Source organism: Pipistrellus hanaki, assembly GCF_964339955.1.
Source record: "Pipistrellus hanaki genome assembly, chromosome: 2".
NCBI classification, from domain to species: Eukaryota; Metazoa; Chordata; class Mammalia; order Chiroptera; family Vespertilionidae; genus Pipistrellus; species Pipistrellus hanaki.
Window position 1 is genome coordinate 48,391,999 of NC_140504.1, and position 17,088 is coordinate 48,409,086.

At 53.6% G+C, this 17,088-nt stretch overlaps 1 protein-coding gene across 6 annotated transcripts in view; it reads left to right on the plus strand.

Annotated features, from left to right (window-relative positions):
• The window catches only part of BDH1 (3-hydroxybutyrate dehydrogenase 1), a 32,123-nt gene extending 23,399 nt beyond the window's left edge, over positions 1–8,724 (plus strand). For all 6 annotated transcript variants that reach the window (XM_084871695.1, XM_084871692.1, XM_084871691.1 and 3 more), the window contains exons 6-7: positions 6,610–6,762; positions 7,919–8,724. In XM_084871695.1, coding sequence (XP_084727821.1) covers positions 6,610–6,762; positions 7,919–8,388 — 623 coding nt within the window. In that variant the 3' untranslated portion in view covers positions 8,389–8,724. The remainder of the gene's footprint in view (positions 1–6,609; positions 6,763–7,918) is intronic.
• The last annotated feature ends 8,364 nt before the right edge of the window (positions 8,725–17,088 follow it).

Sequence of the window (17,088 nt, forward strand, 5' to 3'; positions counted from 1 at the left end):
GGGAGCGTGAAATATTTGTGGGAGGCGCACAAGGGGTGCCAGGGGAGGACAAGTCAGGGGTCAGATCTGGTGGAAGTGGCAGCAGCAAACGAGGTTGCAAGGGAGCTGGTCCAGGGCCTGGGTGCTGGGCAAGGGAGGTGGCCACTCTCTTGAGGGCAGTAGGAGCTACTGAGGGGATTTTCTGAGGAGAATGACCTGGTCATACTCGTGAAAGCTTGCTCTGGGGGCTGTGGTAAGAGCATGGGAGTAAGAGTCCTGAACGAGGGCCATGAGTATTGGGAACGAGGAGGATCAGATTCAAGTACTGAGAAGACACCGCTGGCTGGACTTAGTGACATGCATGTGGGGATGAGAGAGAGACAAGAGGCCTCTCTCCCGGACACCTGGTACCCCTCATGAGGAGTTGTGAGGTGTGGAGATGCTGCAAGTGCCCAAGGGACACCCCGGGGAGTGTCTGGGCTGGAGCTCGGGTGTCCAGGGTTGGAGGTGAGACTAGGAGTGGGAGAGAGGCCAGGAGGGTCTGCTGGGGAACGTGAGCAATTCGGCGCCAGAGAAGGAGAAGACACAACTGCCAGAGAGGCTGGGTCTAGTGGTCCCAGAAGCTAAAGGGACAGAAAGTTTGGGGGACAGTAGCCAACAGGAGCGCTTGATGCTGAAAGTTTCCATAGCATAAGGACTCAAGTGTCCTCCCAGTCCAGCCCAGGAGGCTGTGACGGGAGGGGCTCTGTGGTACAGCAGAGGGGAGCGGACGCTGTTCACGTGGAACGCAGCGGTGAGGGTGCTGCGGGGGAAGCCAGTCCGGTCTCCTCACTTCACCGATGACATTCACCTTGGAGCTTCCCCACGGCCCAGCAGAAAGGCTATGCCTCAGCCCTCTGCTCCCCCACGGAGTGGGCTGGGGACAGCTCTCCTGGGCGGGGAGGAAGGGTGGGGTGACCAGAGCCAGTGCCGGGCACTCTGTGAGCATTATCCGTCGGGACATGCTGAGGCCCCAGCGGCACCTCAGAAGGCCCTGTGCTGTGAGGCTGTCAGAGGAGCTGTTGCTCTGGCGGCCAGCCTGTCACTGACTGGTCCCTGTGTCAGCCCAGTGCCACCCTCACCCCACGGCAGGCCATTCCCAGGCCCCCTGCTCTCTGAGGAGAGGCCTGTGAGTTCCCAAACCTCGGTTAATTAGTCATTAACAGGCAGACCAGGGCTTCTGTCCCATCAAGAAAAGGCCGGAGGGATCACAGTGTTTTTCAACCTTTTTTGGGCAAAGGCACACTTGTTTCATGAAAAAAATCACGAGGCACACCACCATTAGAAAATGTTAAAAAATTTAACTCTGTGCCTATATTGACTATATATAAAGTAATTCTCTTGAATAGGAATCAAATCAACACAAAGAAAGTATTTTATAATTACTTTATTATGAAATATTAAGTAAACAAAATAGTGAAAAATTATAAAATTCTTGTCTTGTCTGCACCTACGGCACACCAGGCAACAGCGGCTGAAAACACTGCATTAGGATGATTCCCAGTCCAGAGGTGCAGCCTGCTTCCCCCCACGCCCTGCCTCCGGGGTGCATCCTCCCCTCCCGCCTTCCCTGGCTGCTGGGATGCGGCCTTTGTAAACCCCTGGGAGGGAAACAGCTGCAGTCAGCACCCTGAAGCCACTCATCACGGCCTGTGGTTTGCAGGGATTTAAGATGCCCGCGTAAAGGAATCTTCCCTGTAGACCTGAGCACAGAATGGAGCTGCTCCAGGTCTTGGGGCGCTCAAGGCCCTGGTCCTTGTCCGCTTCCGCTCCCTGGGCAGCCTGCCTTCCCTACAAGGCAGTGAGAATCCAGAGCCACCAGGGGGCGGCGCTCAAACCCCAGCACCACCCCTGAGGCGGAAAGCTTTTCCTGATGACCCATTTCAGTGAGGGCTGATAAACTCCTCAACATGACCTCACCTAACCCAAACTGCTTTGGGGGGAGGGGAGCATATTTGGAGGTTTCTAGGTCTGAAAAGAAAATAAATTTGTTAGATAGATGGTTGTGCAGGTCTTTCCCTCCCCCTTCTCCCCTTCTCCCCTTCTCCCTTCCTCCCTTCCTCCAGGGCTGTCATCCTGGTAGATAGAATAGCCAAATTCTCTACACACACACACACACACACACACACACACACACACACACACACCCCGGCAATGCTGAACTCCAGGTGGCGCCCTCCCAGAGTTTTCAGACTAGCCTGTGGTTCCTAAAGGGGTGGTGCTTCTGACTCTCCTTCTGCCCAGGCAGGAAGCTCCCAGGAGATGAGTGGACAGCACATTTAAAATATATTTTATTGATTTCTTACAGAGAGGAAGAGAGAGGGATAGAGTTAGAAACATCGGTAAGAGAGAAACATTGATCAACTGCCTCTTGCACACCCCCAATGGGAATGTGCCCACAACAAGGTACATGCCCTTGACCAGAATCGAACCTGGGACCCTTCAGTTGGAAGGCTGACGCTGTATCCACTGAGCCAACCGGTTTCCTGGACAGCACATTTTGATGCGAGTTTGGTGCCCTTGACACTGGCTCTATGGAACAGTTGCTGCCAAAGCCAGGGGAGCCAGCCTGAGGGGGGGGGGGCGGTAAGATGAAGGGGATTGTCTGATTAGAGCTTCGAGCCTTCTGCTCCCCAGCAGGATTCTTGAGGGACTGGACATCTGGAGCCTGTGATCCCCCTTCTCAGGGAAAGGCCGAGGAAGTGGGCCAGCAGCAGGTAAGTGGTTTCAAGATCAAGGGTGCCACATGCTAATGATCATGTCTGATCTTGAAACCACTTACCTCACAGTCAGTAAACACATACTGAGTGAGTACTCGGTGTATAGTTGGTAGTGTACTGAGCGCCAGAAAGGGTTCAGCCTGGTCGGAGGAGTGTGTGGTTGGTGGCCAGCCAAGTGGAAGCTGGTGAAGAACTGTTATGGCACTGGAGGCATTACGCCACGGCCAGGGAAGGCCCAGTCTCTGGACACCCTGGGTCTGGGAGTGAGAAGACTGGCTTTACTCGGAGTTTCACCTCTGACTAGAAGTAGGAGGGCTGTATGTTCACCTGTGTGGGCCTCACCTTGCCCATCTGTGAAGTGGGAAAGTGCTGTGGGAGCCATCCAGGGCTCATACCTAGGTCTGGCTGCTGCTGGAGCATGGGCAGCATTTCAACAAAAAGCTGCTCTCAGACTGGGGTGGGGGTGGGGGCTTAGCAGAGCCAGGAAGCAGCAGAGGCGGGAGGGGCCCTGATGTCAGAGGAGGGGCAGGCTGTTGAGAGAAGGCGGAGTACTTGAAAGGGAGTGGAAGTGGGTGAGAGGAGCCTGGAAAATACTTCACATACCGCTGGGGAAGGGAACCTTCGGAGAAGGACTGACTGAGAGGAGACTCGGGCTGAGGCGGATGGACCGGGATGGAGGCGGAGGAGAGGGACTAAGGCAGGGAGACCTGGGAGAAGCTTCCCAGTAAATCAGGACCCAAACTATGCCGGGGAAACAGGACAGAAGACGCCGGTTCTAGTGACACGAGAGGAAGCCAGTGACAGCACAAGGTGAAGCGTGAGGGCTTTGTCCTCACACAGACTGGGTCCGAATTCCATCCTGCCCACTTGTTATCTGGGTGACATGGAGCAGACGCTTCACCACTCTGAGCCTCAGTTGCCTCACTCAGACACTTTACAATTTAATATCTACTTTATAGGTCGGTTGTGAGGATCCGGTGAATTAGTAGATGCAAAATGTTTGGTTCAGGACCTGGCAGCTGTCCTTTTGATCTTTATCAGTAATGTTAACAACTCGTTAGATTGGGGGGGCGGGAGGGAATGAAGAAGCTGGAGGAGTCAGACATTAAAGTGAAGCTATTGCCAAAACCGGTTTGGCTCAGTGGATAGAGCGTCGGCCTGTGGACTGAAAGGTCCCAGGTTCGATTCCGGTCGAGGGCGTGTACCTTGGTTGCGGGCACATCCCCAGTGGGGAGTGTGCAAGAGGCGGCTGGTCGATGTTTCTCTCTCATCGACGTTTCTAACTCTCTATCCCTCTCAATTCCTCTCTGTGTAAAATCAGTAAAATATATTTTAAAAAAAAAAAGTGACGCTATTAACGAGGAGGAGGGGCGGGGCTGGGCAGCTGGGAACTAGATATGTTGGTGTGGTTAGGGTGAGTTGGGGACCTACAAGGCATTACGGTGAAAGTACCTGACAGGAGAGGGGGACTGGGGTTAGGACAGAGCCTTGACTGCTGGAGGGGTGCATGGGACCCTCCACACGGAGGTGTGATGCGGCCGTTGCAGGAACACAGCTGTCACCAGACCAGCAGGAATGTCATGAGGCCTCTAGAGAGCTCCTGGGTCCATACACTGTCACTGCTCATCACCCAGGCACAGGTGCTTTCACAGGCCAACTTCAAGTAAACCTTTTTGGGTATGGATGTCAGGTGTCATTAATGTTAGATGAAGGAAAGATTATTTTAGGTTATGTGATACTGTCCCATATGAGTCGAACACAAAGCAGCTGGAAAGTTCCATGAACATAAAGAAAATGAGGCTGCCTAGATACTGAGTATAGCTTTTAAAAACATGTATTTTTTTTTTTTTTAAATTGAATTCAGAGAAGAAGGGAGAGAGAGATAGAAACATCAACGATGAGAGAGAATCATTGATCGGCTGCCTCCTGCATGATCCCCACTCAGGATCAAGCCTGCAACCTGGGCATGTGTCTTAACCAGGAATCAAACCGCGACTTCCTGGTTCATAGGTCCATGCCCAACCACAGACACACTGGCCGGGCAGCAGTGAGTATAGATTTGAGGAAAGGTGGTCTAGGACAGGACACTGGGGCCACCTGTACCTTAGAGGGGCAGGGAGAAGAAAGGTGGCAGGGAGGATGGAGGAGGCGCCTGGATGTTATTAACGCCAAGGGGGAGTGAGTGTCAGGAGCACTCCTTCTGTGGAGAAGTTGAGAGTGAAGACAAAGGCGCATCGTTAGCATGTGGCGCCCTTGACACCCAGAGCAGCCAGCAGCAGGGCTGGGACCCAGAAGGGCAGGGAAACGGGAACTGGGGCGGGTAGCTTGTGCTCTCAGCAGACTGGCCTCGGAGGGGAGGGGAGCAGAGAATAGCGTGAGGGAGTAGCCTGGTAAAGAGAAGGTCCTTTAGAATATGGGGACATGGTATTTGTATTCACCTCTCCAACATTCATTAAGCACCTAATGTGTACGACGCTGAGGGGAAGGAGACAGGAACAACAGAAGAGTTGAAGTTGCAAAAAAGAGAGAGGGTCGATGGCTTACAATGAGGATGGTGCAGAGTGAAGTGTCAGCCTTGGCAGGGGCTGAGAGAGGCCTCCTGGGAAGGGGGGGGGGAGGGAATGGCGGAATCTGCAGGGCTGGGGAAGGGGAGGGGACACAGCTGTGGGGGTTGTAGTGGCTGAGTCATTGCAAGGTCCTCGGTAAGACCTGAGAGCCAGGCTTTAGCTTTCGGTGGGGAGTGGGAGTGAGAACTTCAGGAGCACTTTGTTAACCAGCAATTTCCTTTCCCTAATAAACGTCCTTAATTCCCCATAATTGAAGGAGAAAGCACCAGAGGTCAGCTGATGAAGCTTTAATTTGGGTAGCACGGGAAGGGAGCAGCCAGAGACCAATTACTCTGTCATTTACACACATTCCATGATGAACTCAGAAAGCAGGCTGGACCAGAATTCCCCCCAGGCAAGGGGCACCCCCTCTCTGTCCCCCTCCCCAGACAGCAGCGCTTCCTGGGCACACAGCAGCCAGTCCTTTCCCCGGGGCCTTCATATCCCTGCTTCTGAAATTAGTTATCAGACCACGTGACCTCAGGAGCCTCCCAGCACCAGTGTTGTGTGTCTAGAAAAGCCATCTGTCCCTTTGCTGGTTTTACTGGAAATAGTCCATACAAGTTTACTGGGTGAGTGTCCATCTGCTCTGACCCTGTACCTGTGGGACCACACAAGGCTGAGGGGGTGTTCTCCACCTGCACAGGCTGGCTGTCCACACCTGGGTATTGGGGAATAGGTTACCGGGTCACCGGGGCTTACCACGTGATAACCAGCACCAGGGCATGGTCCAGAGAAGGGAGGTCAGAGCAGGGTGTCATTGCTAGGCGGGTCTCAGGGTGAAGAAGAATAGAGGCCCAACACAAGGTCAAGGCTTGACTGAGCCTCTTGTTGTGTGACGTTGGATGCTGGGTCCCCTCTCTGGTCGTGCAGAGAGGCCTGGCCTGGAAGACTCCTGAGGTTCCCCTGGCTTCTGGCAAGAGGGGAAGTTCAGAGGCAGGGAGGATTACACAGTGCCCCGTGCAGAGTGTGGGGTGAGACTGGCTGGAATAAAGTGGAAGGGAGTGAGGTGAGGTGGGACTCCAGGCTGGGGCACGGGCAGGGCTGGGTCATGAAGGGCACAGAGACTCGGTTAAGGCAGAAGAAAGATAAGGATTGGGGGCAGATTTAAGGGAGGGTCACAGCACTATCTCCTGTTTTCTTTGAAGGTGGCACAAAGCTGGCAAGCCATGGGGAGAAGGATGAAAGTGAGGAGGGGGACGGGCTGCGGGCTGAGGGGTGATCTAGCCCACGTGGTGACCTCCGTTCTGTACCCTCCCGTCCAGGGATGTGGGGCCTGGTCAACAACGCGGGCATCTCCACGTTCGGGGAGGTGGAGTTCACCAGCATGGAGACCTACAAGGAGGTGGCGGAAGTGAACCTCTGGGGCACCGTGCGGACGACAAAATCCTTCCTCCCGCTCATCCGAAGGGCCAAAGGTGAGTTGGAAAGGGACCTTCCTCCTCACCCCTGGACCCGCCCCACCTTTTCATCTTTGTTCAGAAGGGGAGTAGGTCTCAGCAGATCCAACATCTCCCAGGGGCCCAGCGGGGCCTGGGGGTGGTGTTGCGCGGAGGAGGCGTGGCCCGGCAGGCGGAAGGGATGTGTGATTTTCGGAAAGTAGAGCTGTCTCTGCAGCAAATTCCACTCTGGGGACCTAATCTGGAGGAATCGCTACCCTTGCGCACAGACCCCGTGCCCAAACCACGTTAGGTAGCCAATGTAAGTAAACAGCCTACAAGTCACCGAGTCAGATGTCCTCCCTAGAAGAGGAAACAATTGTGGCAAGAAGGGGAAGACCGTGTGGTTTACCCCGAGCTCCCAGCAATGGCAGGATGGACCCAGAGCGTGCTGTAGGGCTTCAGAAGACTGCAACCGTTCAGTGGCCTCTAACAGAGGTTTCTGAAAGGAGCCTCCCTCACTGCTCAGGAGGGGGCTGTGCCTTTTCCTGGGTGCACTCCCAGGGTGAGTGGGTCCCAGGTCCGCCTGGGCTGTCTGTCCGTCTGGGCTCCGCCTCTTCCATGCCCCCAGGGCGGGGAGAAGCTGTGGTCTCGCACACCCAGCCTGGGCCTGTGGGAGGCCTCTTGAGGTCATCACTCTCTCCCAGTGCCCAAGACTCTGCCCACATGTCCCAGCCCTGAAGTCAGGTCCAGAACCCTGCCCCTGTCCCTGCCCCTGCCCCTCCCGGCTTGCCAACAGAGCACTGCCAGGTAGTAGCATTTTGGGGGAAATACAATGGGAGAACGTGAGAGGTGAGACACAGCTTCGTTGTGTTTTGTACGTTTTACTGTGCCCTTCTGGTATGCATCTCTGCTTCTCACTCATTTCTCCTCCCCTGATCTGCTCAGCACAGCTGGCTGCCGGGAAAGTGCCAGGGATGTTGATACTGATGTGTGTGGGTCTGAGCCGAATGAGAAGGCCCTCGGACCTTGCATGGTGCAGGCTGGGCCCCAGCCTGGCAGGCAGCACCCTACGTACCAGGGGCCAGGAGGCCAGGTTCTAGAACATGCCAGGCCCCAGGCCCTCTGCCACCACCATTCCCTCACCCCCCAGGCAATGCCCCCTGAGCAGTGTGCTTGCTGTCTTCCCCTGTAGGCCGTGTGGTCAACATCAGCAGCATGCTGGGCCGCATGGCCAACCCGGCCCGCTCCCCGTACTGCATCACCAAGTTCGGGGTGGAGGCGTTCTCCGACTGCCTGCGCTACGAGATGCACCCTCTGGGTGTGAAGGTCTGCGTGGTGGAGCCCGGCAACTTCATCGCCGCCACCAGCCTCTACACCCCGGAGCGCATCCAGAGCATCGCCAACAAGATGTGGGCTGATCTGCCCGAGGTGGTGCGCAAGGACTACGGCAGGAAGTACTTTGACGAGAAGCTCGCCGCCATGGAGACCTACTGCAGCAGCGGCTCCACCGACACCACCCCTGTCATCAACGCTGTCACCCACGCCCTGACCGCCGACAGTCCCTACACCCGCTACCACCCCATGGACTACTACTGGTGGCTGCGGATGCAGATCATGACCCACATGCCTGGAGCCATCTCCGACCGGATCTACATACACTGAGGCGTTTCTAGCGGGCAGGAGGGAAGAGGAGGGAGGGAGTGAGGGAGGGAGGGAAGGGAAGGAAGGAAGCAGCCTATATAGTGGATTACCCACTTGTGGATTGTCCACCATCCCAGGAAGACCCACTACCCGTTTTAATATCAACAGAAATGGGGAGCCCACCCTGACTCCGGTACACCGTGAATGGCTTGGTCTCTTCCATTGGGTACGGAGTGGTGGGCAGGGCCCCTAAACTTCAGGGCAAACTTGGTGCCTCTGTCTTTCTGGAGTTGATTTCATATGAAGATTTGGGGGAAATATCTTTATATTAAAAACAGATTTATTATAAAACAGAAACTAATCTTTTACATTTTAAGCCAAAACCCCATTCAAAAGATGTATCTCGTTTGATCCTTTAAGCCAGCCTCAGGAGGAAGGGAACAGATTCTTTTCTTTTGAACACAAAGAATTTGCAGCCCAAAGAGGATACATGAGTAGTCCTTTGACCGCTTGTGAATGGTCCAGGTCACGTGTTCCCGTCCCTGCTTGTAGACTGCTGTGTTCCAGGGCGCTCTGGGTCCGGCTGAGTCCTCTGAGCGCTGCGACCTCGCCTGAGCCTCATGTGCCCACGTGCGCCTTTCTGCATGTCCATGGTGCCGGTGTGTGTGGCCACAGCTCAGCACTGACTGTGGAGGGGGTGGGATGTTGTAGAGATTTACATCGGAGATTTCTCAAAGCTCTCTTAAGACTTAGGACAGACTGAGTGATAGGTACTCTTTAGCTAAAGAGGGCGGTTTCTGGTTTGGGTCTGATTAGTTTTGCCCGGAGTGAACCCCTGAGGCATCCTTGGCAGGAGCTATGGTGCAAAGGCCAGGCACTGTGGCACCCTCTCCCCCAGGGTGGGGCGAGTCTCTGTCTATCTCATGTGGTGTTCACACTCACACACACACACACACACACACACACACACACAACTGTTCTTTAAGGCTCGGGGTGGCCTTCATTGATGGTTTGCCTTCCTACTGTGGTCTTTTCTTTAAAGAGCAATTTATTGATTTTTAGAGAGAGAGGAAGGGAGAGGAGGAGCAGGAGAGAAACATCGATGGAAGAGCACAACATTAATTGGCTGCCTCCTGCATGCTCCCTGCCAGAGATTGAGCTTACAACCCAGGCATGTACCCTTGACCAGGAATCGAACCCAAACCTCCTGGTACCACACAGGCGAGGGCTGTTGGCCTTATTTTTAAGTAAGACGTCAGGTCACTGATAGGCTGTCTTCACCATTTCTTGGAGTTGGGTTTGAAGGCTGCTCTCCTTGAAACTTCCCAGGGCCTGGATGTTCAGATCTAAACCAGGAACTACCTACCCTCCTCCAGGTGGCTGCAGGCCTAGGACAGGGTCCTGAGTGTCAAGCCTCACCAATCACAGCCCTGCACTTCAGTCCTCCCTGAAAGGGCCATTCCTGCCACGAGAGGGCGCCCTGCACCCGCTGCCGGAACATCCTGTGCTCCAGGCTGGGAGCTTCCACTCAAGCCTGAGGTCTCTCAAAGGGTTTGTGGTCCCCACTGGCACAAAGACACAGGGCCCTTTAGCAACAGTGTTCCCGCTGCCCTGGTATCTGTCTGGCTTACATGTGGAGCTGATGCTAGGAGAAGGCAGAAGAACCTCGGCAGCTGGGACCCCGGGAAAGCAGATCCCACAACGAGCAAATTCACCCTGCCTTTGCCCCTTTTCCCCTGTCTTCAACCAGGGATGTCCTGTCCCAGCTCCCTTCCGCAAGGTTAGGCCGAGACAGGGCAGGGATGACCGTGAGGGCAGGCAGGTCTGAAATTCCCTAGAGCCCTGAGAGGGACAATTGATGGCCATCATGTTTACATAACAATAAGATCCTTTTGTCTCAGAGCTTGCCTTTCAGAATTGCATTTTTACACCTTTTATTTTCATGATTAATTTTTTAAAAAATATTTTTTTATTGACTTCAGGTAGGAAGTGAATGGAAGAGATAGAAACATCAGCGATGAGAGAGAATCATTGATCGGCTTGCCTCCTGCACACTCCCTACTGGGGATTGAGCCCGAAACCTGTGCATGTGCCCTTAACTGGAATCGAACCTGGGGCCCTTCACTCTGCAGGCCAGTGTTCTATCCACTGAGCCAAACAAGCTAGGGCTCATGCTTAATTTTATTAAAGGAAAAGGAATGCATGGAGAGCTATGAACTAGCAAGTGGGGAGATGGTCTCCCACTCGGAGCTGGGGTCAGCAGGAAAATGAACACTGGAGAAGCTGCATCCAAGTCAGCTGGGGTCTCCGAGAGAAAGATTGAACCGCTGGGCTGGCCTGCAGGCTGCCTGAGTTTTAATTTTTGTCCCTGTGATTGAAAACCCCAGAGAACCTCCCCTCCAGATACTCTCAGTGCTAATTAAAACCTCACATTTACCATTCTCGTTCTGGCAGCTTAGTGCCTACTGAGGTGCAGAGTCTGGTTTTGATCTTCACAAGAGCCGGCTGAGGTGGGCAGCACAGAGGTGGTGGATCCCAAGAGGGGAAGTGATTTATTAGTGTCACAGTCCCCGGAGGGCTGCTGTTCACCATCACTTATCCTGTGGCCCCAACGAAGTGGGTCAGGGCCAGCAGGCACCTAGGCCCTCACTGACGGTCTGCAGAGAGCCGCCCCTTCTTGTGGGGTTGCGGGGAGAGAGACGAAACCTTCCAAAGGCTGCCACCCGGCTCTCCCTGTCCAGTCCTACTGCCCAGGCTTGATGTTTCTCTCTCTCTCTCTCAGGCCAGAAGGACTAGCCTGGGCCCCTTGACGTTCACTTCCATCTCCCAGTCAGCAGGTCCCTGGGCCATGGACCAAGCGTTCATGATCTCATTTGATCTTCCTCAGGGCCTGTGAGGCTGGAGAGCGTCCAGCACCCTCTGCCGTCCTGTACTGCACCCCTGTGGTGTGACCTTCAGCCAGGGGCTCTCGGTCCAGGGCCTCAATTGGTGCCTCAGGCAAGAGGAGGGAAAGCAAGTAGACAAAGCCTCTAACTGTGGGAGGGGCCTCAGGCAAGGCTCAGCTTGCACCCCAGACTTTGGCCAGGAGTACCTCTGTCCGTGGGTCCCATGGCCTGCTGCCTTCAGCCTGGTCTGACCTCCTGACAATGCCTTGCTACAGAGCGCATGTGCCTGACATTCCACCCTGGGCCAAAAGGCACTGTGAGCAGGTGACAGGCTGCCTGGCCTTGCCGGCCACAAGCTGCTTGGGCTTGCCTCTGCTGCCCACAGCGGCCCTGCCAAAGATCCCCCCTCCCCACCCCTGTGTGGCCTGCGCACTTCCTGTATTTCAAACAGGGTCCAGCTCTGCAAAGCTGGGCAAACCTGGTGCAGGTGTGGGCATGAGTAAGCGGGACCCCTCTTCCCCTCTCTTCCCTCCCCCCCAGCTCAGGTGACACCAGGCTCAGGCTGCCAGGTAACAACCAGGGACATCTGGATAGGTGAGCATATTACACAGCCAGCACACCCCTTCCTCTCCACCGATTCTCACAGCAGCCCTGGGAGGGAGGGAAGGAGGGTGGAGCCAGAATCTCATTTTGTACCTAAGGAAACAGACAACTCTAAGTCTCTCGCCAAGTGAGGGATAGAGCTGGGTGGCCAAGCCAGATCTAACCTGCAGCCTGGAGCTGGTGATGCATGAAAAGCAGGGCAGATGGTACCAGGATCTAAAATAAGAAGGGGGAAAAATACCTCCGTTATGTAACAGCGTGAAAAGTCTGGAAGCCCGTGCACAGGAACAGCCACAGAGTGCTGCCACATGGGCCAGCTACTGCTCCCCTCCTGTCTCAGGGCCCTGGGTGCCGCTCCTTAGGAGAGAATGTGCGGGAGGCGCCCACCAGCGCTGTCCAGTAGGAACTCTGCCATGACTGGGCTAACACTGCCCCTGTCAGGGGCATTTCTGAGGGCGTTAGGGACACTGAAACCCAAACCTTGGACAGAGTGATTCTGGAGCTGGCCCCCAAGGGCTCGAGGGCTAATCGGCGCAGGGCTCAAGTATCCTCAGGTGAGGAGATGGAACAAGGAGGGCTTGTGGGGCCGAGTGCTCCGGTGGAGACCAAACAAACAAGCCCCGAGCACCGTAGGCCTTCCTGGTGTGTGCAGGCACTGGAGAAGGTGGTTTCGAGTGGTGGCTTCAGAGGTATAGGGTAAGCACCAGGGACTAGGGCTGGGAGAGGCTTCCAGACCCCCAGAACCTCTGAGAAGGAAAGGGGAACTCGGCCTCCTGGGAGATGGCCAGGGACCTGCCAAAGATTCCAGGGACCGAGAACGCATTACGTCCTTGGATGCCATTTCCTTGGTGGGGGAGAAATTATCCAAAGACTGAGCTGAAACCTACCACCTCTAACAACCCTTATGGCACTTGGCTATGACTGGGACCCACACAGAACAATTTAAATATTCTCACCAGTCCACTGGAGGTTTTGGAAATGGCCAGGTCAGGTCAGGGATCCAGGTCCTCATTCGACAAGGTTCCCATACTCCTCACTGTCTGAACAGGAGGCTTCAGCTGCGGTCACCTCAGCCCTCATTCCTGATGACTCACACCAAACTGAGGGGCCCCCTGAGTCCCCTCATGCGGCCAAGAACTTTGAGAGGTTTTAACGCCTGCAGGGAGCGGCTGACAATCCTCACACACATGTGCCCTTCACAACCAACCACATGTGCTAACAACTTGCCTCTCATCTGGCCCTCATAAAGAGCTTGTGAGTTAGACAGGACCGTGTTCCCATTTTACAGACGAAGAAACGGAGTCTTGGAGGTCAAGCGGCTTGCTCAAGGTCAAAGAAAGTGGGAGAGCCGAGACAGAAACCCAGGCCTTCCCCAGGACCCCTTCCTTTCTCCCCAGCCGGCCTCAGTCTTTCTATCAGGGGCCTAGAACTGGGCTGCACTCTGCCCAGTCAGAGGCTGGCCATGTAGCCTGTGAAGTGTGGGAGCATTAAATTAATGCTTTCCAAAAATCGGGACTTTTTAAAAATGCTTCGGGACTTGGGACAAATAGTAAAAAATAGGGACTGTCCCGCCAAAAGCGGGACATCTGGTCACCTTACATTAAACTCAACTTTCTCCTGGCCCCAGGTTTGCAGAGAGCAGCACGAAGGGAGGCTGAGCCTTTCCTGAACTGCCCTGCAGCGTGTCCGCTGTGTCCGTGGGACCTTGCAGGGGCCTGGGCACCTATGGAGGCTTTGGGTGGAGCGTGCAGGGTCAGGAGGCATTCCCAGGACCGCGGCTGAGGACCATCCTGGTCTCGGCATCGGTGGACATGTATTAGAGCCGAGAGTGTAAATGGGAAATAACCAAACACCGTGTGCGGCTCTCCCAGTGAGACTTAATTACTCCATAAATGTGAGGCTGCTTCCACTCATCAAATTATAGATGCGCTTAATTACAGCTCCCCGAGTAACCACACTGGGCTCCTTCCGAAATAGTAGCGGGCTGGCTGCTCTCCTCAGCTTCAGCTGCAGTCAACTCCCACCCCACACCCACCTCACCCCCCTTTCAGGAGGAACTGTCCCCCACCCCCACCCCCGTGTCAGTGCTACTCAAATCGTGCTCTCAGGCAGCGAGAGCTGACTTGGGGGAACTGCACTGGGCACTCTTCTCTCCTCTCTCTTCTCCTCTCCTAGCCACCGCCTGGCTGGGACCACATGCGGCCAGTGAGCTTCTGCTGGGCCATGGCCGTGTGTTCTGTTATTAGGTTGTTTACTCTGCTGGGGTTTCTCTCTCTCTCCTTCTTATATTGTGTTCTGGCCAAAGGTTTTGACTCAATGTGTGAACAACGGTATACAAAGTGGTGCGGGACCTGCCGTAGGAGCAAAGAGCATGGTGCTGAATGGAAAACACATGATTTATGGAGACTCAAGGGCACCTCCAAGGAAACAGGGTAAAGAACAGCAGGCCACTGGGAACTGATGAACGTTCTATGAGGTTATTAAGGGCCATACACTTCCCTGCAGACTGGCAGGAATGACAGACTTGTTTCAGTGGAAGAAACTGGCGGAGGCATGGAGTGATTGCAGGGACTTTGGTACACATGGAGGAGCGAATGCTGATGATAATGCAAGTGCCCTTGGTGTTCCCACATTCCCAGTTGCAGACTAAGTCACTGTGAGTGGATGAGTAGAAGCAGCATAATCCCATCCCTGTTGTTGAGTGCTCAGGTACTTGGATCCCAGCTGCCCAGCTGGCCTGGACAAGCCAGAGGTTTGGGGAGACATCACTGCAGGTCTCTGATATCCATCCTTTCTTCTGTAGGAATATACCTGCCAATGTATGGCTGGGCACATGGCTGTCCACAATACGGACGGCATTTCCCAGCTTCCCTTGCAGCTAAAGGGGACCTACGTGACTATGTCCAGGCCAACGGCATATAAGCAGACATGGTAGTACAACAGCCTTCCGGAACTTTCCTTAAGAGACAGATATAAGCAACCTTTGGCTCCTTTATTCCTTCATTCTGCTTCCTGGAGCTTGGATGCTGCCATCTTGGACTATGAGGTCAAGGCCATGTAGGGTCAAGGCCAAGATAATGTCTGGGTACCAGACACTGGAGAACTACTTTCTACTCTTGATCGGCCATTTAGATTGATGTGAGAAGAAATAAACTTCTGTCTTTGCTATATCATCCCTATTTGAAATTACTTCTTTGCAGGCAACTAAACCCTGACTAATAGAGGCCCCAGCTGGACAGTAGATGGGGAAGACATTGTATACACAGAGGGGCAGGAAGCCACATTTGATGATAGTCATAAGCATTTATTGAGCACTTCCTACGTGCCAGTAAGTGAATTATCCCATTTGATCCTCCCAGTAATACGATGAGGCAAGATTTATAACTCCAATTTTCTAGATGATTAAACTGAGGCTTAGGTTTAATACCTTGGCTAGTCAGCCACAAAGTGGCAGGATTCAGAGCCAGACTCTCTTTAACTGCTGAGTGCAGGCACTGACTTTCTCAGGCAATGAGCAGGGTCCCTACCAAGCTGGCAGCAGCGTCCCTGACCTCACCTGGGCCCCTGGGGGCTATGGCTCCACTTAGATGGAACGGAGAGATTCAGAGGCTGCGACGGTACTGAAATTGACCATATATCAGGCTGAGACCCTGGGCAACCCAAAGTGTAGTCCTTATCCTCCAAAAGATATTCTTAGGCTTGAAATATTTTTTAAGTCTAGTTCCTCTACCTAATGAGGCTATCCCCTCAAGAGCATCCCCAGGGAGATGATCTGCTGTTGGCTAAATGTTTGTTTCCCGCACCCCCCCAAATTCAGATGTCAAATTCTAACCCTCAAAAATGATAGTATTTTAAATATATATATTTTTATTGATTTTCAGAGAGAGAAAGGAAGATGGAAAGAAGGACAGAAAGATCAATGATGAGAGAGAATCATTGATCAGCTGCCTCTTGCAAGCTCCTACTGGGGATCAAGCCCGAAACCCAGGCATGTGCCCTGACTGGGAGTCGAACCGTGACCTCCTGGTTTATAGGTCGATGCCCAATCACTGAGTCATGCCAGCCAGGCCAAAAATTATAGTATCTTTCTTTCTTTCTTTCTTTCTTTAAAAAATATATTTTATTTATTTTTTACAGAGAGGAAGGAAGAGAGATAGAGAGCTAGAAACGTCGATGAGAGAGAAACATCAACCAGCTGCCTCTTGCACACCCCCTACCGGGGATGGGCCCACAACCAATGTACATGCCCTTGACCGGGATCGAACCTGGGACCTTTCAGTCCACAGACCGACGCCCTACCACTGAGCCAAACCGGTTTCGGCCAAAAATTATAGTATTTTTGATGCTGCTTAAGTCATAAGGGTATAGCCCTCGGGAATGGGATCAGTGCCTTGTAAAAGAGGCTCCAGAGCATCCCCAGCCCCTTCCACCATGTGAAAGGTGCCGGTTATGAACCAAAAAGAGGGCCCTCCCTGGACCATACTGGCACTTTGATCGTGGACTTCCCAGCCTCCAGAACTGTGAGAAATACCTTTCTGTTGCTTATAAGCCACACAGTCTGTGGTATCTTGTTACAGGCCAAGATAAAGCACCATCTCCTATTTAGTCGCTAAGAGGACTCAAGACTCCTCTTCTTCCACCTCCTCCTCCTCTCCTCTCCCCTCCCATTTCTCTCTTCCTCTCCTCACTCCCCCTCCTCTTCTGAGGATCATAGAGGCTGTGCCAGAGGCCCTTAGACAGCATGGCCTCCCCCAAAGGGGCTTTTGTCTGTCTTCAAAGATTTCCATGGAGGATCAACCCCGAAATGTCTAAGACATAAAGGATTCCACTGGAGGTGGTTGGCAAACTCATCAGTCAAAAGAGCCAAAAATCAATAGTACAACGATTGGAATTTCTTTTGAGAGCCACATTTTTTAGACTTAAACTTCTTCTAACGCCACTTCTTCAACATAGACTTGCCCAGGCTGTGGTATTTTGTGGAAGAGCCACACTCAAGGGGCCAAAGAGCCGCATGTGGCTCTCGAGCCGACCACAGCACTGGAAGCCTTGGTGCTGCTCACCTTTCTGCTACCAAGTTCCCTTGTCACTTGGGCAAGTCCCTTCTCCTCTCTGGGCCTCCCTTTCCTCATCTGACAATAACAGTAATGATAACAATAACAACCATCCCTGACACATTGTCTACAGTGACTCAGCACAGCATCTTCTAAGTGCATCACGTACCATTACTCCTCTC